The sequence below is a fragment of the Phocoena sinus genome, chromosome 20, assembly GCF_008692025.1.
Source record: "Phocoena sinus isolate mPhoSin1 chromosome 20, mPhoSin1.pri, whole genome shotgun sequence".
Lineage (NCBI taxonomy): Eukaryota > Metazoa > Chordata > Mammalia > Artiodactyla > Phocoenidae > Phocoena > Phocoena sinus.
Genome location: NC_045782.1, coordinates 12,455,600 through 12,478,689, shown reverse-complemented (window position 1 = coordinate 12,478,689; position 23,090 = coordinate 12,455,600). Strand labels below are relative to the sequence as shown.

At 39.4% G+C, this 23,090-nt stretch overlaps 1 protein-coding gene across 1 annotated transcript in view; it reads right to left on the bottom strand.

The window, feature by feature from the left end:
- METTL16 (methyltransferase like 16) overlaps positions 1–23,090 on the bottom strand; it is a 64,065-nt gene that overhangs the window by 27,343 nt on the left and 13,632 nt on the right. Inside the window, 4 exon segments of the mRNA XM_032616250.1 lie at positions 8,293–8,435; positions 11,835–11,950; positions 13,593–13,733; positions 18,477–18,676. Of these exon segments, the coding sequence (XP_032472141.1) occupies positions 8,293–8,435; positions 11,835–11,950; positions 13,593–13,733; positions 18,477–18,676 (600 nt within the window).

Genomic DNA, 23,090 nt, shown 5'->3' with positions numbered 1-23,090 from the left:
AATTGCATATTAGTTTTAAAGAGAAATTTCAGATTAAGGGGCTATACATTCAATATGTATTTGTCTGTATGCAAAATAGCTACTATGAAGGTGAATTTTTTTTTTTTTTTTTTTTTTTTTTGCAGTACGCGGGCCCCTCACTGCCATGGCCCCTCCCTTTGCGGAGCACAGGCTCCGGACATGCAGGCTCAGCGGCCATGGCTCACAGGCCCAGCCGCTCCGCGGCATGTGGGATCCTCCTGGACCGGGGCACGAACCCATGTCCCCTGCATCGGCAGGTGGACTCTCAACCACTGCGCCACCAGGGAAGCCCCTGAAGGTGAATTTTAAAGTGACAAAAACTGTAAGTGAATTTAAGAGCCTCTAAAATCACATGCTAAGTTAAAACTACAAAAATTTTCCATTTTTATAAGTTGTACTGGCAATTTTATATGGTTCAACCTAATACATTAAATAATACAGATGAAAATCTTATTAATTATAAAAGTATGACAAATACTATTATACTCCTTTAGAAGTAGTGTGCATTAACCAATATTTTATTTGTTTTTATTGTTTGTGGGTTCAACAACGGATGACAATCCTTATTTTTGTTTAATCAATCCTTTTTCTGATTTGAAATAAATAATTGTCCTACCTAAATTACTTTAAACAAACCTGGGTAAATTTACTCAGAGCATAATCTATTTCATTTGGCGGCTTTACAAGGTCTGGAAGAAAAAGAATATGCTCCCTTTAAGAAGGCAGTGGAGAAATCATTAACCAGGAATTAAAAGCCTTTGGTATGTTAGGAACAAGATGAAGGATAAGAAATTAAGAGCAATTAGTGCTCACAAAGTAACAGTATAAAATAGGTTAATTAACACCTTTCTTTTAAAATTAGCATTCCTGAACAGATTTTTTTTTTTTTTTTTTTTGCGCGGGCCTCTCACTGTTGTGGCCTCTCCCGCCGCCGACGCGCAGGCCCAGCGGCCATGGCTCACGGGCCCAAACGCTCCGCGGCACGTGGGATCCTCCCAGACCGGGGCACGAACCCGTGTCCCCTGCATCGGCAGGCGGACTCCCAACGACTGCGCCACCAGGGAAGCCCGAACAGATTTAAAAAAAATTTTTTTCATTGAAATATAGTTGATTTACAATGTGTTAATTTCTGCTGTATAGCAAAGTGACTCAGTTATACACATACAGACATTCTTTTTTATATTCTTTTCCATTATGGTTTATCCCAGGATACTGAATATAGTTCCCTGTGCTATACAGTAAGACCTTGTTGTTTATCCATTCTATATGTAATAGTTTTCACCTACTAACTTCAAACTCCCACTTCATCCCTCCATCATCCCCTCTCTCCCTTGGCAACCAAAAGTCTGTTCTCTATGTCAGTGAGTCTGTTTCTTAGATAGGTTCATTTGTGCCATATTTTAGATTCCACATATAAGTGATATCATATGGTATTTGTCTTTCTCTCTCTGACTTCTTCACTTAGTATGATAATCTGCAGTTGCATCCATGTCCTGAACAGATTAGATCAGAGTCACCAGAAGCCAAGAAAAGGCCCAGAACAGAGACAAAAGATGCTACAAATTTCCTCAGGAAATGAAGGGAAGCAAATATTTAAATAACTCAGGCTTGTAATATGTCATTGGTACTTAACATGGGCTTGGCAGAGTTCATTTCTTTTAACTCTTACTGTAAGCTAAACAGTATATCGTGAATCTTTTCTGTTTTTTTTTTCTTTTTTCTTTTTTTTTGGCCACACAGCTTGCAGGATCGTAGTTCCCCAACCAGGGATTGAACCCACGCCCTTGATGGTGAAAGCGCAGAGTCCTAACCACTGGACCACCAGGGAATTCCCTATCTTTGAAGATTGAATCTCATCAATATATCAACTGTTTTCTGCAAGTTATATTTCTTATAGAAAAAGCAGAAGTAATTGCGTCTATTAAACATTGTTTTAGCTTCACTTTAAAAAAAAAAATGCCTACTGAGGGACTTCCCTCGTGGTCCAGTGGTAAAGAAACCGCCTTCCAATGCAGGGGACACAGGTTCAATACCTGGTCAGGGAACTAACATCCCACATGCCATGGGGCAACTAAGCCCGTGCGCCACAACTACTGAGCTCGCACGCCTCAACTAGAGCCCATGTGCCGCAAACTACAGAGTCCACTCACCCTGGAGCCCGTGCGCCACAACTAGATAAAAGCCCACGCACCACAACGAAAGATCCCGCAGGCCTCAACGAAGATCCTGTGTGCCGCAGGCAACTAAGACCTGACGCAGCCAGATAAAAAAAAAAAAACCTACCCATTAGATCCTAGCTACTCTCAACAGGCATCTTGTGACAACTAATCAAAACGCATGTAGGAAAAAAAATGAAAAGGAAGATCAGTTACCCAAGAGATTTTGAACCCATTATACTATTTTAATGATGAAAGTAGCACTCCACTCATTACAGCATTTAGTAATTCCTTAGAGACAGCAGGTTTCAAGAAAAATTATTTTGAAATTATTTCAAACGTATAGAAATTGCAAGGTTAGTACAAATGATTCCAGTACACTCTTCACCCAGATTCCCTGTACTTTGCCCCATTTGCTTGCTCTGTTTTTTTCTAAACCATTTGAGAGTTAGCTACAGACATCATAATGCCCCTAATGTTAAATATTTTGACATGTACATTTTAAAAACAAAGACAAAAAATAAAAACAAAGACATTCTCTTTTATAACCACAGAACAATGATCAAATTGAGAAAATTGAACACTCATATGATACTATTATCTGGAATACAGTCCATACTCAAATTTCACCAATTATCCCAATAACGTCCTTCATGTCAATTTTCTCCCCTGATGCAAGATCCAATCTAGGATCATGCATTTCATTTACGTGTCAAGTCTCTTTAGTCTCTTTCAATCTGGAACAGTTCTGTGGTCTTTTTTTACTTTCACGACCTTAATATTTTTGAAAAATTGTCTTACAAAACCCCTCAAGTTGGTTTCTCTGAAATTTCCTCATAGATTCAGGTAAAACATTTTGGGCATGAAGAGCACAGAGGTGCTACGTGTCCTTCTAGGTGACCCCTGACCCCCATCAGGAGGTGATCACCTGGTCAAGGTGGTATCCCTCAGTCTCTCCACTATAAAGTTACCATATATCCCTTTGTAACTGAAATACTTTGTAACTGGGGAAATACTTTGAAACTATGAAAATATCCTGTTCCTTTTCAAACTTTCCATTGTTGATTCCTCCATGAATCAATTATTACTATAATGATTGCAAAATAGTCATTTTTCTAATTTTATTATTCCTTCTACATTTATTAGCTGGCATTCTAGAGGAGCTTTTCCTCTATCCCCTTTGCATTTTATTTGCTTACTTTATTCAGTGGGTTATAATCCATTATTGTCATTATTCATTCTGAGCTTATATTGACCCATATTGTTCTTTTAACAATGTGGGAGCTGGCTCCTATGTTCTTTTAACATTTAATACCGTAAAAGGTATTATCCCAACCTTACAGACAAGGAAAATGAAGTGGCTTACCCTTTTATAAAGGTAAGTCAAAGTTTGTTGTAGAACTGGACAGTCTTTCAGCTGGAAAGTTAACTAAAAGCTCAGTTATAAAATTTACAATTGGGGGCTCCCCTGGTGGCGCAGTGGTTGAGAGTCCGCCTGCCGATGCAGGGGACATGGGTTCGTGCCCCGGTCCGGGAGGATCCCACGTGCCTCGGAGCGGCTGGGCCCGTGAGCCATGGCTGCTGAGCCTGTGCGTCCGGAGCCTGTGCTCCGCAACGGGAGAGGCCACAGCGGTGAGAGGCCCGCGTACCGCAAAAAAAAAAAAAAAAAAAAAAAAAAAAAATTTACAATTGGGCTTCCCTGGTGGCGCAGTGGTTGAGAGTCCGCCTGCCGATGCAGGGGACACGGGTTCGTGCCCCGGTCTGGGAAGATCCCACATGCCGCGGAGCGGCTGGGCCTGTGAGCCATGGCCGCTGAGCCTGCGCATCCGGAGCCTGTGCTCCGCAACGGGAGAGGCCACAACAGTGAGAGGCCCGTGTAACGCAAAAAAAAAAAAAAAAAATTTACAATTGTTCCTTTTTGGTTTTTTTTTAATTTTATTTTTGGCTATGTTGGGTCTTTGTTGCCGCACGCGGGCTTTCTCTAGTTGCAGTGAGCGGGGGCTACTCTTCATTGTTGTGCCCAGGCTTGCAGAGCACAGGCTCTAGGCATATAGGCTTCAGTATTTGTGGCTCGCAGGCTCTAGAGCGCAGGCTCAGTGGTTGTGGTGCACGGGCTTAGTTACTCCGCGGCATGTGGGATCTTCCTAGACCAGGGCTCGAACCAGTGTCCCCTGCATTGGCAGGCAGATTCTTAACCACTGTGCCACCAGGGAAGCCCTACAATTGTTCCTTGCAACCATCACTTACAGCACCCCATAACTATGCTAGCACCTAGTTTTAAGAAAAAAACAAAAAAGGAGGGGGACTTTGCATTAAAGTAAAATAACAGAGTACTCTTAACATTTCCTTTCAACACAGTAGACCATAGCATTTAAATCTACTGGATTCCTAAAATGGTCAAGAGTTTAAAAGATCCTATTTACTATTCATTATTATTTTTAATTATATCAAATACATATTCATTCAATTCTATGACTACCCTATGAAGTATGAGGTAGCTATTATTATCTCACTTTACCAATGAGAAAAAATTTAAAAGATAAGTCAAAGAGGGACTTCCCTGGCAGTCCATCGGTTAAGACTTCACCTTCCAATGCAGCGGGTGTGGGTTCGATCCCCTGGTCGGGGAGCTAAGATTCCACATGCCTCCTGGCCAGAAAACCAAAACATACAACAGAAGTGATATTGAAATAAATTCAATAAAGACTTTAAAAATGGTCCACATCAAAAAAAAAAAAAAGTCAAAGAATCACATTTCAAAAGGCCTAGATTGTTTAATTTATTATCCATCACCAGATATGTGGATTTTACCCAGAATCAAGAAGTCTCCACCATCTGGCAGGGGGTAAGGAATGGAAAGGAAAAAGCAAAAACAGGGAGTAAAACCAGTATTAAGTTGGAACTTGGTAAATCTGGTTCCTGGAAAAATCACAGAATCACTGCCATAAAGGGCATCAGCTATAGACCTAATAACCAATGACAAGTGTAAAATCCAGGCCATAAGGGGTTTGATAAAGTCTGCTAATGTATTTAGAAGGTTAGGTGAGTGAGTCTCTAAAAAAAGAAAATGCTATTAGGACAAGCACTTGTAAATCTTCATCAACAGTAGAAAGGCCATCTAATAATGTCATATGTCAATTATACCTCAACAATAAAGAAAAGAAAAAAGAAAAGGAGTAGAAAAGGCTGTGTACTTAGAAGTCTAACTGCAGTCTGGGCTACAGAGGCTACACAGAGTGGTGGAAAGAGCACTGGACCAGAATTAGGAGATCTGGGTCCCAAATTTCTAATCTGTACAACTAAGAGGTTGGATAACTTTCTCTCTCAAGGGCCTCCCAGCTGCAAAATTCCTTAAGATACAAAACTGCACTTGCTGCTGAGCGTGACTTAGGCAAGGCACGAATCATAACGGGGAGGTGAGGCATCTGGAGTGCCATCACTAAGATCAGTCCAACAAATTTAACTTATTTCACTCCATAATGCTACAAATTTGGCTTAATTTCTGCATTTCTTCAGGAACAAGAAGGGGGATAAGAAGCAGATGGTGGGGTTTAAATACTTGTTTTCAATCCCTTATTTTTCATAGCTTCAAAATATGCAGTTTCCACAGCATTTTAAAATTTGAGAGTTGCATAGTGGTATAAACATTATGTCAACTACAAAAATATGCAGGACATGAACTGGTAACATATACGAATGAAAGTCACCAAAGTATGACATGAAATTGTAAACAATATTTGCGAGCAAAACTCTTTCAAAAAACATTGCTCTATTTTCTCTTCAATGAAAAATCACTTCATTCTTCCTTTCTTCCTTTTATCTTCCCTCTCAACCTGCCTGAGTCCTAACAGAGCAGACAAGACTGCTGAACCCTTTTTTTGTATGAATCGTAACTGGGTAACTTTTCCTATACGTGACACCAACCTTGAAACGGTTGACTCTTCAGAGACATGATGGGCTCTAGCAATTTACCCTTCCCAGCAAACGTTCACCTTTCATTCAATTTGTGGGCTGCCACAGAGCCAGGTATAGGCGTACTTGGAACGTACTGACCAATTTCTTCTCTCTTAGAATGGTGTTCATTTAAAACATATTTTTTACAGTTCAAATGGAACTTTGGAAATAATAGAAACTTACTGATTAATAGGCTCCTGAAAACAACCTTCCCCATTTTGTTGAATGACTCCAGTTCCCTCAAAAGTTGACAGATACTGAAATGGCCACGTGGCCCTGGTTACCTACTGTCATGAGTCTCAGTGCTCTGTTGCTTTAAGTTTACTTACTCAGACTCTTCTCAATGCTCAGTATAACTTAAGGCTCTTTCTTCCTTACACCCTAATGTGTTTTTTTTTTTAATTGGGGTATGGTTGCTTTACAATGTTGTGTTAGTTTCTGCTGTACAGTGGAGTGAATCAGCTATATGTATACATATGTCCCCTCTTTTTTGGATTTCCTTCCCATTTAGGTCACCTCAGAGCATTAAGTAAAGTTCCCTGTGCTATACAGCAGGTTCTCATTAGTTATCTATTTTATACATATTAGTGTATATGTGTCGATCCTAATCTCCTAATTCACTCCACCCCTCTCTTCCCCCCTTGCTGGCCATACATTTGTTCTCTATGTCTGTGTCTCTATTTCTGCCTTGCAAACAGGTTCATCTGCACCATTTTTCGTTGAAGAAATCAATTTAAGGCAAAAATTTATTAACCTTTGGCTTTAATATTGTGTAAATTTTCTGAGGCAGATCATCCAAGAATCCAGTTGCTTTCCATATTTAAATAAACTCACATTTAACAAATCAGGATATCTGCTGATTTTGGAACTGGCCTACTAAAATAAGCGGCTTTAAACACGTATAAATCCAAAAGGGGTGGGAAAAAAAAGGCTTCCCTACTTAGCAATTCCAGTTCCGGGTATTCACCCAGAATAATTCGAAGCAGGGTCTTAAGAAATATTTGTACATCCATGTTCCTAGCCACGTTATCCACAATAGCCAAAACGTGGAAGTAACCCAAGTGTCCACCAACAGATAAACGGATAAACAAAATGTAGTATATACATACAATGTAATATTAATATTATTCAGCCCTAGAAAGGAAGGAAATTCTGAAACATGCTATAACGTGGATGAATACTGAGGACTTGACGCTAAGGGAAAGAAGCCAGTCATAAAGGGACAAATATGATTCCACTTACATAAGGTACCTCAAATAGTCAAATTCACAGAGATGGAAAGAAGAACGGTGGTTGCCAGGGGTGATGGGAAGAGAGGGAATGGGGACTAGTTGTTTAACGGGTAGAGAGTTTCAGTTTTACAAGAAGAAAGGGTTCTGGAGGTCAGCTGCACGGCAATACGAATGTACTTAATGCCACTGAACTGCACACTTTAAAAATGGCTAAGATGGGACATTTTATGTTATGCATATTTTACCACAATTTTTAAAAATTCTTCTCTATGTCACAAAGCTAAATCCTAGGGTTGAAAGCCCTTTTAGTCTGAACTACCACATTATCCATCATTTTACCGACACTCGGCAGGGTGAGAAGTCAAGCGAGACAAATAGCTCCTTCTGAGTACCTTATGCTGCTTAATGACAGGTGTGTTGTCCGAAATAATTAGCTTTTAAAAAGGAATAGCCTTAACTCTCCTCTGGAGCTGGTTAGTGACTTCAGTTTCCCTTCATTAAGTTCTTGACAGCTCAATGTCCTCACATCTGTCATCGTTTGAGAGACTGATTCCAAGAACATAAATTGCTTCAAGGACTAGGCAACAAATTTATTCTGGTTCATGGGGCAGATCTGAACCCATCTGTTTTCTAATCAAAAGCCATATTTGAATCAGTTTTGTTCCATCACAGGACCATACCAATGGGAGCAACACAATAATATGGTATTTTCCTCCTTTCTATCCATGCACTGTAGATGATTACAGGAAACACAAATCAATTAAAGGCATGAGAGCATCCTCAGAAACAAGGTCTTTGCAGACCGTAGGACCTTCTACCTTTTCAGGTTTTATCTGTTTATTCTTCAGACCACAGTGATTTTGTTTCCTCTCATTGACATGGTTTCTTCCTGAATTACATAGTCGATAATATTCTTATTACCAACTTACCTTAATCTTTTTTGAAGCTGTAAACTGTCATGGATGATCCTTTTAACAAACTCTAATTCGCCTCCTTCTGCCATGATCTCTGTGATCCCTCCTGTATTTACTGAGCTAGGTGGGGGTCTTCGAGGGTTTCGAGAGTTTACTCCCTGAACAACGCAACAACAACAACAAACCCTGGTGAAAAACCTTTACACCTTAAGGCCAGCTCTTTGACTGTAACCTAGTTTTACACAAGAATGCTTAGACATAATTTCCATTTCCAGGTATCATGCTAGATTTGGGATTTAAAAATCGTATAATCTTGGCATTTGAAACAATGGCATTCATGCAAATACTCTCTCCGAGGGTCTTTACCTTCCATCTTTGTGATTAAACATACTAACATTTTACCTTTTTTTTTGCGGTACGCGGGCCTCTCACTGCTGTGGCCTCTCCCGTTGCGGAGCGCAGGCTCAGCGGCCATGGCTCAAGAGCCCAGCTGCTCGGCGGCATGTGGGATCTTCCTGGACCGGGGCACGAACTCGTGTCCCCCACATCGGCAGGCGGACTCTCAACCACTGCGCCACCAGGGAAGCCCCATTTTACCTTTTTATCTAGCCAATTCTGTCACTTTTTCTTTATGTTTTCTCTCTTGGTATCATACACTGAAAATATTCCAACCAAAGATTATATGAATTTTTTTTGTTTTCTTCTAGTATTTTATGGTGTCACTTTTTTTTTTTTTTTTTTGGCAGTACGCGGGCCTCTCACTGTTGTGGCCTCTCCCATTGCGGAGCACAGGCTCCGGAAACGCAGGCTCAGTGGCCATGGCTCACAGGCCTAGCCACTCCACGGCATGTGGGATCTTCCCGGACCGGGGCACGAACCCGTGTCCCCTGCATCGGCAGGCGGACTCTCAACCACTGTGCCACCAGGGAAGCCCTATGGTGCCACTTTTAAAATTTAAATATTTAATCCACTCCTACCTCACACCATATAAAAAATAACCCAAATAGATCAAAGATTTAAATGTAAAAAGCTAAAACAATAAAACTCTTAGAAGAAAATATAGGAGTAAATCTTCATGACCTTGCCTTAGGCAACGGTTTCTTAGATATGACACCAAAAGCATAAGCAACAGAAGAGAAAATAGATAAACTGGACTTCCTCAAAAGTAAAAACTTCCAGGCTGCAAGGGACACCATCAAGAAAATGAAAAGACAACCCACAGAATGGGAGAAAATATTCGCAAATATTATATCTAATGAGGGACTTGCATATAGAATACATAAAGAATTCTTACAGCAATAATAAAAAGAAAAACAACCCAATTTAAATGGGCAAAGGATCTGAATAGGCATTTCTCCAAAGAAGATACACAAATGGCCAATAAGCACACAAAAAGATATTCCACATCATTAGCCATTAGGGACGTGCACATTAAAACCATGATGAGATGCTACTTCATACTCTCTAGGATGGCTATAATCAAGAAGACAGATAAAAACAAGTGCTGACAAAGATGTGGAGAAACTGGAACTCTCATACACTACTCATAGTGGAATAAAAAATGGTGCAGCCATTTTGGATAACATTCTGGCAGTTCCTCAAACAATTAAACATAGAGTTACCATATGACCCAGTGATTCCACTCCTAGGTATACACCTCAGAGAAATGAAAACATGTTCACACAACACTTGTACATGAATGCTCACAGCAGCATTGTTCAAAATAGCCAAAAAGTGAATAAAACCCAAATGTCCATCAACAGATGAATGTATCAGTAAAACGTGATATTTCCATACAATGGAATATTATTCGGCAATAAAAAGAAATGAAGTACTGATACATGCTACAATATGGATGAAGCTTGAAAACATATTATGCTTAGTGAAAGAAGTCAGTCACAAAAGGCCACATATTACATGATTCCATTTTAATGAAATATCCGAAACAGGCAACTCCACAGAAACAGAAAGTAGACTGATGGTTGCCTAGGACTAAGGGGGCTGCAAGGAAACCGAGAGTAACTGCTAATGGGTGTGGGTTTTTGTTTTTTTCGCGGGGTGGGTGATGAAAATGCTCTAAAATTGATTGTGGTGATGGCTGCACAACTCTGTGGATATACTAAAAATAATTAAATTCTACCCTTTAAGTGGGTGAATTGATGGCACGTAAATTGTATTTCAGTAAAGTTGCTATAAAAAGATATTTATTTCTGGTGCTAGTTATAGTCTATTTCTTCATCTGGATGCTGGTTCTATAAGAATATTCACTCTGGAAAATCCAGTTTACACTCATGGCATGTGTACTTTTATGTATATATGTTGTATCTCAACATTTTTTTTTTTTTTTTTTTTTTTTTTGTGGTACGCAGGTCTCTCACTGCTATGGCCCCTCCCGCTGCGGAGCACAGGCTCCGGATGCGCAGGCTCAGCGGCCATGGCTCACGGGCCCAGCCGCTCCGCGGCATGTGGGATCCTCCTGGACCAGGGCATGAACCCGTGTCCCCCGCATCGGCAGGTGGACTTTCAACCACTGTGCCACCAGGGAAGCCCATGTATCTCAACATTTTTTAAAAGAAATGTACACCAGGATGTGGCTCTTTTATCAATAGTTCTCAAATTTATCTGCACTGAAGGCTAAAATTTAGATTTCTTAAATCCTGCTTCACTTCATGTTCCAATCTAGAATGTTGGTATTGCTAATAAATTTCTGTCCACTTCCCCTCCCTGCCCGCAACCAAATTTAATCCACCTGGAATTTATTTTGTTATGAGGTATGTAAATGGTACTTAAGAGTATCTGAGTGATTCTAAAAACAATTTATTCTCTCAAAGTTTTAAGCATACACACCCCCTCGTTTCCTTCTGATTAATATTATTCACTTTCTATTAATTCTTCTCTAGATGAAGGAAAACTTAGGTTAAATCAATAATATTTTATTGATTTTTAATAGGTTAGTTTTCTTAGCCAATGCATCTCTTTCCATATTTATAAGCAAATATATTTTATTTCATGAAATGAATATATTCATTTCAAGTTGGAAAGACTAAATAAGACATTTGTTTGCTATCAGATGACAGCTGGCAGTAAAAACAGTGACCCTCTCCTTAAGCCAATACGCCCAATGCAGTAGAGTAGACTGTAACCTAAGTTGGTCCAATCAGAAGATATCCAAATGTTAAATGGTTTGGGGAAGAAAAGAGCTCTCTTCTCACCCTCTCCCACTCCCCAAATATTACTCTGCCACAAGTAAACCAGCCTGAGAACAAAAACAACCAAGGGCCCGATAAGAGCCAAGGGGAACCTGAAAAAAGAGTCTCAGCCTTGATATTATTATGAACTCCTCGATCAAACTGTTCCTGAAGTCCATGCTATTGCTGGATTTCTCAGATATGTAAACCAATAAACTTTCTTGTTAAGTCAATCTGAATTGGGTTTTCAGGTGCTTGATACCAGAAGCATCCTAACTGATACAGCTTCCAAAATAAAAGTTGCTCTTATCTTGCAACAAGGAAAACTTAACTAAATATTCCACTACTTTAAAGCAGAAGATATCTTACCTTGGCTTCCAACTGATTGGCAAAAAAGGGAGGGTTGCACATGCAAAAGTCATAGATTATCTCAGATTCTTCTTTAAGAGCATCCATCAGGAGTGTCTTCTGTGGTACTTTTACAACTAGGAGAAAAAACAGAGACTGTTAACTACGATTACGACTGTGGTAGTTTTCAAATATGTCCACAAATTCTTTGCTACTAGTCCCTTCAAGAGGTAGAGCTCGATTTGAGTGTAGCTTCACTCAATGACTCGCTTTCACTGAAGAGAATGTGATGAGCGTGATAGGGTATCACTTCTGACGCTAGGTCATAATAAGCAATCCGGCTTCCTCCTTGCCTTATCTCTTAAACTACTTGCTCTAGGAGAGGCCAGCTGACACGCTGTGATGATGCTCAAGTAGCCCTGAGGAGAGATCCACATGGCAATGAACTAAAGCTTGCTGCCAAAAGCAATGTAAGTGAGCCATCTGGAAAGCACATCTCTACCCCCAGGCTTTCAGAGGGCAGCCTCATGAAAGACTATGAACCAGAACCACCCAGCTAGGCCACACCCAAACTCCAGACCCACAGGAACCACGAGATTATTAATAAATGTTTATTGTTTAATGCTGCCAGATTTTGGAGTAATTTGTAACACAGGAATGGATAACTAAAAAACTCATTAATAATATATTAATATCTCCCCTTGCGATATGTTTAACACTAGTAAGAAAAGCCTATTTCTTCCAGAGAGATATAAAGTCTCTTTAATGACAAAAAACTAAAACAAAAACAAAAAACCCAGCCCTTTATATATATACAATAAGCACAGACGTAAAAATTAACTAAGCATTAAGGAGATCTGACTATTTGTAGCACAGTTCCATGTACTAAAATAAAAAAGACAGCATAGTTTAATCAAAAGCAGGATTTTCTTCCTTTTAAAAATCTTGATGACTAGGTTACTTTATACACAATTGATTCTCATCTTTAGTGGTAGCTGTGTTCTATAGTCACCACGAACACTGAATTAGTGAATACTGAACCACTAGCTCCTAAGAGAAATACATGATTAGGTAAGTTTGAGCCTCTGATCCCAACATTTTCATCAACCGATCAATACATATCCTTACTCATTCATCAACATTGAACTCATGGCCGACAGTACTATAACATGTCTGAACGAAACTTATCTGGCACATGAATTTTCTCTGTAAGGCACATCATGGCCTTCTTGTACTTAGGAACGCTAGGCAGTACTTAAGCACTATTTTAGGGGACATTATAAACAGCAACATCACCAATAAAAGCACAAAACTGCAAAAAAAAAAAGAAAAAGTGGTACTAAACAGACCATGAAAAGGACACTTGTTTACAGTATGAGAGCTGAAACAAGACAGCAGGGCATTGCCTTGTCCAACTTCAGCTGGGAACACGCATGCTGGATGACTCAAATTTTTTGCCGCTTTGCACGTGTCTGTGAATGATCACAAAAGTACCATGAGTATTGATGTGGAGACTAAAAATAGCCCCTAGGAGGCACACTTTAGCAAGTAGGCAAATTCACAAACACAGAATTCACAAATTATGAGGATCGACTGTGTTTACTCTGTTTCTTTCTGAGTTAAGTCTGGTAACAAAGGAGCAAACCAAATTACAATGTACCAGATTGTTTTAAATTACCAAAGTTTGTATATTAAAGCAGAAGACAATGAGATGTGTTAAATTAGAAAGACAGGTTAATAAACAAAGCTTGAAAGGAGTATTTATTCTACAGAGCTAACCTTTTATAAGATCCGATAAGTTATTCTGTTCCACATTCTTCTTTGCATAGTTGAAGCACATGTCATCTACTTCTGTTGCAAGGAAATACCAGCCATTTAAGGTTGTTCCAAGTAAAGGATAGATGCAGGATGCCCCAGTACCTAGTACGGTAGGAATTCAAAACACATTGCACACACCTGAGAGGAAGGTGAGACCAACAAGCAAAAACACCATTCTTCACTTCTTAGAATTTCTTATAGCCTTAACAGCTTAAACCACAAGCTGGTACTGATTACACACATACTGTGGCTACTGGCTTCTTGTATGTTAGTCTTAACTCATAATAATTAGATTCAAATTTCCTAGAGGGTATAAACCTTGCTGTCTTCTTTGTATGCTGTATGTAAAATGAAGTATGCATAATTGGCTGGTGATCAAGAAATACATGACTGACTAACTGAAAATTGTCAAAGCAATTTAATTTACTTTATAAAAAGTCTTCATTTTAAATCTCTCCCAAACTTGATTTTCTTGAAAGAAATCAGTGTTATTTGTTAAAACACCACAGTAAAATCTTAAAATAGATCAATGTATACATCCCATTCTACAAAAGCAGAAAAAAATACATAGGGTATAAAATTTTTATAATATTAAACCACCCAATTCCCCTCATATCTATCTGTAAGTTGTTACCTGAAGGAAACCAGAAGTTAAACAAAACAAAAAAACCCTGAAAACTAAAGAGAGGATTCATTTCTTAGATGTGGAGACATGGAAAAACATTTGATCCAGATCCAAAACATCAGTCATTGGCTTGCCCCACCATAGTTTCAAGGGAGACGTTCAAAGGCAAATGGTCCAGGCAAAAATCTCTCTGACAACTAGGGTTTGGTTCTAAACTTGCATGTAGAACCTCTAACCATAGACTGGACAAGTATATGTTTGAGTATATACTAACCACAAATAATTGCTTTTACAACCTTTAACTGATCTTGGCCAATAAGATCCTAAAGAGCATACTCAAGAGAAGAAAAGCTGGTGTTCTTCTCGGAGGCCCACAGTAGTCAGCCCATACTAGCCATTCCACGCCCACTTTCCACTGACCACATCATGATGCCAGTCTAGCCTTCTAAGGATTTGGCAGGAAGAGCTGGAGGCCAGAGATACTCCTAACCCAGAGGAAAGCCAGTCTCATCTTACTGCTTTCTCATTAAGTACTCAGAACAGACTAGTAAAAGACATGACAACAAGTGATAGCCAGAACATTTAAGTTCTGACAGTTACAGTGATTGCTACACTCCCTATCATGTTCACCTAACAGCATCCTGGCCCTGATGCTACTGGGCAAACCTCTCCTTGGGGATGTGGGAGGTGGTGCAGGAAGGAGTGGTAAAGGGTACTCAAGCTCCTCTCAGAGTTCACAATTATTTAGCCCCTGCTAGCCACTCAGAATAAGGAAATTAAGGAAATTTAAGTAGCACTTCCAGCTCTGTAGAAAAAAAAATCCAAACCAGATCCCAGGCATTTGATTCTCATACAACTACCTCTCTCTTCGTACTTCAATTTCATTTAAAAGGAAAAAGAAAAAAGGACACCTTCCCTCAGCTGCCCTAATATCAGGTGCCAAGAGGGTAATAAACGCAGGTAAAAGACCTGTCCTTCGCCAAAAAAAATCAAGTTTCTCAATTCTTAAGACCAGAAGACTTGCATTCTAACATCCTGATCCCCTCTGAAAGGTGAATGACATTTTAAAAAAATTTTTATTTATTTATTTTTGGCTGTGTTGGGTCTTTGTTACCGCATGCGGGCCATCTCTAGTTGCGGCGAGCAGGGGCTACTCTTCATTGCGGTGTGCAGGCTTCTCATTGTGGTGGCTTCTCTTGTTGCGGAGCACGGGCTCTAGGCACGTGGGCTTCAGTAGTTGCAGCACATGGGCTCAGTAGTTGTGGCTTGCGGGCTCTAGAGCGCAGGGTCAGTAGTTGTGATGCACAGGCTTAGTTGCTCCACGGCATGTAGGATCTTCCCGGACCAGGGCTCGAACCCGTGTCCCCTGCATTGGCAGGCGGATTCTTAACCACTGCGCCACCAGGGAAGCCCATGAATGACATTTTTAAATGGGTAATAATCCTTGTAATGATAAATAAAAATGAAAAGTGTATAACCATAGAATTAGAGCAAACTAATGGAGTCTGGGGGAAGAATTTATATAAAACCCTAATTAGAATGAATGTGATTTCAGCAAGAGTGCCCCTTGTGAAGAGCTAAAATCCATTAACCTCCTATATCCCCAAGTGTTATTTTAGAGGGTTTGGGGCATAATTAAAATAAATTAGTACTAAATAGGCTCTCAAGCTTTTAAAGCTTTTTATAACCCATCAGCCAATCTTCTGCCATGAACATAAAAGAAAAAAAACTTTTGTTAAACCCCATTATTTTTACATAGTGCTTAGCTCATATTGGATGTTCAGAATTTTGAATGTTGAAAGAATGATGTATTTATACATCGACATTCAACAAATCATTTACTGAACACCTACTGTGTGCCAGAAACTTTGCTAGGCTTTTGGATATTATAGTAGGCAAAAAAGTAATAGGCTCTGTACTTTGTAATCTAGTGGCAGAGAAAGATATTAATCAATCAGACAAGTGAATGTGTAGTTTAAAACTAAAAAAAATGCCATGAAGGAAAAAACATGGTTTTCTAAAGCTCATATTCAAGGAACCTATCTTATGCTGGAAGGTCAGAGAAGGTTTTCTTGAGAAAATAAGGCTTGAGTTGACAACTACAGTACAAATAAGAATTAATGAGGTGAAGGTGGGAAGTTCTAGGCAGAAGGAACAACATGTACAAAGGCCTGGAATCATGACATCTTATTAGAACAAGTGCCAAAAACAAAAAAGAGAAGAATATAAGATGAGGCTTAGAGGGACTTCCCTGGTGGCGTAGTGGTTAAGAATCTGCCTGCAGGGACTTCCCTGGTGGCGCAGTGGTTGAGAGTCTGCCTGCTAATGCAGGGGACACAGGTTCGCGCCTCGGTCTGGGAGGATCCCACATGCTGCGGAGCAACTAGGCCCGTGAGCCACAACTACTGAACCTGAGCTCTAGAGCCCGTGCGCCACAACTACTGAGACTGCGTGCCACAACTACTAAAGCCCACGCACCTAGAGCTCATGTTCTGCAACAAGAGAAGCCACCACAATGAGAAGCCCATGCACCACAACAAAGAGTAGCCCCTGCTCGCCGCAACTAGAGAAAGCCTGCGCGCAGCAATGAAGACCCAATGCAGCCAAAAATAAATAATTAAAATAAATAAATTTATTAAAAAAGAGAAATCTATGAGGCTTAGAGAGACCTAGAGAGAGACCTAGAGGGCAGGAATCAGACAATGAAAATTCTAATAGGCCTAATAAAGGTTTCAGGTGTTTATCACAGAAGCAATAGGAAGCCATTAAAGTGGTAAAGATGTGCTCAGATATGGTTTATACATACTTTCTGGAGAATGGAATGGAGGGGCAACAGAGTGGACAAGAACAGAATAGTTGAGAAGCTATTCTGTAGACAGGGAGAAATGATGGTGACTTGGACTGGGATGGTGGAAGCTGAGAAGGAGAAAAATAGACGATTTAAGAAATATTTAAGAGAGAAAAACAGGAAACGGTGATAGACATTGTCAGTGAGAATGGAGAGAAGTCAATATCAAGGACGACAAGATTAGGAAGAAAGAATATGAGTTTGGTCTTGGACGTCACGAAGTCTGAGAAGTTTTTGAGATATCCAAGTTTCTCATATATTTGGGACTAGAGTTCAAGAAAAGTAATCTGAGTTGGAGGAATAAACAATTTGTAGGTTATCTGCATGGAAGCAGAAAATAAAGTCATAGATATGGATGAAATTGCCTAGAGGTAGAGTGCTGAATAAGAAAAGGGTTAAAGACTGAGCTTTAGGGATTCTCAACATTTAATACAAGAAAGTAAGCCTGAAAAGGGGAGAAGAGTGACTAGAAACGAAAACAGAAAACCAGAGGAGTCTGGTGTCGTGGAAGAAAATGGAGGAGAGTGCATAAAGGAGAAAGGAGGGGGTCAATAAATGCTGCTGAAAAGCTCATGTACGATGAGCACTGAAAACACACACAAATGCTAAACATTTACTACTATCTAGAAACTGTTTCCTATTAACTATGTTTAGAAATAGGGTCCACAGTTTTTAACTCAATTCTTCACTCTTTCTATAAAGGATTAGTAAAGGCCAAAAGATTAACAAATTTCAAACCCTATCAAATGAAAATACTGGCTATGACAAAACATATAATGCATTTATAATCACAAAACATACCATGGCTTCATTTCCTTCTGCTTCTCTACTTACATTCCCAAATGAATCAAACAGGACAGTCCTCCCCATTGCAGAAGATTACAATTAAGAGAACATCTTCTTTTAACTTGATGTCTTTTTTCTTCCCTTTAATTTTGGATTAAATACTCTCTATAAATAATCACCTAAGAGATTCCTAAAAGTATTCAGTCCTACATGATCTTTTATTAAGTGACCATCACCACAAAATCCCAATATAGGGACTACTGTACTAACACCAAATAATTCAGAGTAAAAATAATGCCCAACTGACACAGACATCAACGTGGTAATCTGAAAAGCTAAGAAAACAAGGGCCTCACTTTCATTCTGCACTTCTCTTATCCCCTTGCTCCATTTGGTGCTGACAATCCCTTCTCTTCTCAAGAGAAGGTGACAGCAGAAAAGCCTAGGTATCCCAAATAAGAACAGTGATATCTGTAGCCAGCTTCCTTCACACAACAAATACCCAGAAGTTTTCAAAGACTTTGCAAAGACCTCGCAAAATTTATAAAACTTATATTTAGCCAAAACATAATTGAAAACCATGTACCTATGTCAATTCCTCTTCGGAGAGTACTTTTGTCAGAGTCCTGATGACCGATCAGATCTTCTACCCAATGAATATAGTTGAGTCTCAAGGGAACTGTGGGAATTAGTCTCTCCAGCGGAATATCAATAGAAAGTCCAAAATCTTCTCTTAGGAGAGTACAAGTCAGAGCTCTGACTGCTTCAGGGTCTTTAAAATTAAGACTGAGGGGTGGAGAAAAAGAAGTAAAACTGATTAGTAAGACTCACTGCGCTCTACAAGCTTTAATGCAACCAGGTAGGACCAAACACCCACCTGTTTCTTAGGAGATCACACATATAAATAGTTACGTAGCACATTCAGTGCAGTGGCATACACATATGGGCGTTTAACAGTCACAGTATGTGAAAGACAGCATAAATTTCCACCAAAAATACTGCATCTTCATACATGAAGCACAGAGGACAAGAGTACCTCTGTTCCAATTCCTGCCTAATTGTCTCCTTACTTAGTTATGTGACTGTGGACAAGTTATTTAGCCTCTATGAGACCGTTTCCTCAGCTGTAAAATGGGGATAATAATACCTATATGTAGAGTTGCTGTGAGATCATCTGTGAAAAGTACTAGCATAATGCCTACTACATAGTAACTGTTTTACAAGTGCTGGTTAATTTTACTATTATCAAATAACATGATTTGATGGTAGCATTCTTTGAAAATCATACTTAAAAGTGCAAAGGAAGCAGTATAAAATGTTTAATAATGAAAACAGGTTAACATACTTAAATATAACAAATACTACAAGCACCAAATTTTTAAATGTGACTATTTTTAGCAGGTTTCCTGAGGAATAATTTACATACTATAAATTCACCTGTAAGTACACAATAGTTTTTCGTATATTCCCAGAGTTGTGCAACCATCACCACAATCCAATTTTAGAACACTTCTGTCACCCCCAAAAAGAAACCTCGTGCCCATCTGCAAGTCATTCCTCATTTCCACTCTCAGCTCTAGGCAACCACTAATGTACTTTCTGTCTCCATAGATCTGCCTTTTGTGAACATCTCATACAAATGAATCATATAATATGTGATCTCTGCATCTGGATTCTTTCACTTAGCATAATATTTATGAGGTTCATCCATGGTGTAGCATGTGTCAGTACTTCATTTTTTTTTTTTTTTTTTTTTTTTGGGGTACGCGGGCCTGTTGTGGCCTCTCCCGTTGCGGAGCACAGGCTCCAGACGCGCAGGCTCAGCGGCCGTAGCTCACGGGCCCAGCCGCTCTGCAGCACGTGGGATCTTCCCGGACCGGGGCACGAACCCGTGTCCCCTGCATCGGCAGGCAGACTCTCAACCACTGTGCCACCAGGGAAGCCCGATAGTCAATTTTTACACATGGAAAGAAGTTCACATCTGAGTACCACACTAAAGCATTCAAACAAGTTCACATTCTTTATTCTATAGTGGTAGCCCAATCTATTACTAAGCTTCATTGCTAGACGCACAAAAGGAATATAATCAATTCTGATGTCTATGTTCAAAGCCTTAAAACCTGAAATGTGAAATTTCAGAATTTTTCTATCAAAGAAACTTAATAACGTAGATACCTTATAAAATAAACGATGAGCAGTATCGTCTAAGAGCAGTACCTATTTACAGCATTAACCTAAAATTTCTGAATGTTATTTTGCACTGACATTTTGAATAAAATTGTGAAATTCAGGAATTGCAAACTCAAATATTTACAACATACTACTCAAAATGCCAGTCCCTGACAAGATACAGAACCTGTGCCAGAACGTAAATCAACACACTGAGAGTCATAACCAAAGACATGTCTGCTGAACTAAACGTGTGGCACAAGGTCCTCGCCTCTGTGGACAGTAATAAATGGTTTGTGGCCGAGCAGGCAGACCAATGGCCACACTTCCGGTAGCACTATGCCAGATGACACAAGTGACCATTTCAAAGGGGATGGTCACTACTCAGTTCTAGGTAATTAATGTCAAGTGGGTTTGCTGGCCCAGTTCTGCTAGATCTCTAAAATTTCCAAATGAAACCAGCAACCCGTATTTTTATATGAAATTTCATTGATTCTTAAAATATATGTGGACAATAAATAACTGCAAGCCTTATATAATTCACAGGCCGACAGGTGGCAACCTCTATTGTAAATAACAGAATTATAAAGAAAGTTGGGGTACTTGGCTACTCCAAACTTCTAAAGAAGTATAAAAGTGTTTCACTCTCTTTGGGTACTACTTTGCACAACTGAGTTATATGGAATAGGTTAGAATTTTTAAGAGGTTGTGATTGCTGGCATTCATTCCTTTACTCATTCAACAGGTATTACATGTCAGCTACATGCCAGGCATTGTGCAAAATGCTGGAGATATTGTAGTAAAAGCAAATACAGACATAATCTCTCCCTTCATGAAGCTGACAGTCTGGTAGAGGGTAGGTATTAATTTAAGAATCATTCGAATATATGTAAAATTGTCACCGTGATGATTGCTATAAAAGATAGATACGAGGTGCTAGGAAACCTACATAATAAGTGGGACTGCCTTAGGAAGGTCAGAGAAGGCTTCCCTGAGGACTGAAATAAAAATTAACAAAGAAAATGGGGAAGGGAACATGGTATTCCAGGGTCCTAGGTAAAGAGAAGAGCAAGTACAAAGACCCTGAGGCAGGAGACTTCATGGGGCATACTGAGAAACAGCTGTTTCTAACAACTGTGTCTAAAATGCAGATAGCAAGGTAAGCATGCATGGTTTAAAATGAGGCTGGAGAGGAAGATAGAGGCCAGATTATATAGGACCTTATAATTAGGGTAACCATATAATTTTATCAATTAATTCGGGACACTTCTGAAAGTGAAAGTATCACACCAGGATAATTATAATCTATGTTAAGGATTTATGTCTGGTATGGAATAAGGATGGACCAAGTGGAAGCAGAGACACCAATGAGAAAGCTACTGCTGTCATCTGAGTTAAGAAGCTGGACAAAGGTGTCAGTGGCAAAGACAGGGAAAAGTGAAAGGAATTTAGAGACATTTAGGAGGGAAAATTGACAAGATCCATTGATGGACTGATATGTGAGGTGAGGGAGGATGCGTTTACAGACATCTCCTAGGGTTCTGGCTTGTTCAACAAGATAGACAGTGCCGTTCACTGAAATTGGGAACTCAGGCAAAGAACCATTTTTGAGGAGAAATATCATAAATTTGACTGTATTTGAGATATCCAAGTAGAGATATTGAGTAAGTATGATCTCTAGGTATAGAGCCCAGAAAATCTGGAAAAAGAGATTTGCAAATCTGGAAAAAATGTATAAGTGATTTGCAAACAAACAAATGAGGGCCTGGCACAGATGAGAGTGTGCTTAAGGAGAAAACACAAAGTGAGAGGAAAAGACAACTTAACACTAAGCCTCGAAGAATCCTTTAATGGTTGTACTTACAATCATTACAGAGGAAGCTACACCAGGAGAGAGGGTGGAAGAAGGAAAACCAGGAGGAGAGTGTGATGTGGTGCCAAGGAGCCCAAGGGAAGAGGGTGTCCATGAAGGGTAAGAGTGTCTGTTACCCCAGTGCTTCTCAGGAGTCAACTGGAAATTGAAACTGGATTTAGTGATGTGAGACCATGGAGACCTTTTCAGGAGCTGCCTTCGTAGTGGTAGAATTCAGAATCCACCCTGGAATGTGCTAAAGATTAAGTATGGTATGAAAAAATGGAAACAGTAAAAATAGATAATTCTTCAAGAAGCTGAGTTATGCAAGGGAGAGATGGGGCAGAAGTGGTAGGGTTGACAGAGAGGTTTCTTTACTAATTTTTTAATGGAAGATTTAAACACGTTTAAAAGTCAATAGAAAGTCACAAAGGCCACATATTATGATTCAATTTACATGAAATATCCAAAACATGCAAAGCTGTAGAGACAGAAAGCAGATGAGTGGTTTCCAGGGGTTGATGAGACACAGCAGGGGGGAGTGACTGCTTAATGGGTATAGGGTTTCTTTTGGGGTGATGAAAATGTTCTGGAATTAGATAGCGGTGATACTTGCACAACCTTGTGAACATACTAAGAACTGAATTGTACATTTTAAAATGGTGATTTTATGATATATGAGTTGTATCTAAATTTTTTAATAAGTCAAAAAGAAGAAACTAGTTGACAGACATTAAATATTTAACTAAAGGAATACTGGACTATGTAAGGTTCTTGAGATGGGGGAGGGTATGGGATCCAAAGTACAGATGGAGAATTTAATTGAATTCGAGTATCATACTACTACTACTTAATAATAATAATAATAGGTTGTCAAACAGAACCAAAAGCCAAACCTATGGTGTTTTGTGTTTTCCACCAACTCATACCTGCCCACAACTGAGTTTAAGAATTTTTTGTTTTTTAACTTTATCACACCTATGGTCAAATAAGCAATGAGATAGTAGTATCATATAAAAATAAAGATCCTGGAACAGTTGTAAATGACCATTACTATTAGCCCTATATTAGCCAAAGAACCCAAAATCCTACATGCAAAATAGTAAGAAACTACCTTGATCAATCAAGTTGGTCTCTTAAATGTGGATTGCTATGCTAGCTAAAGAGCAAATGACAGGG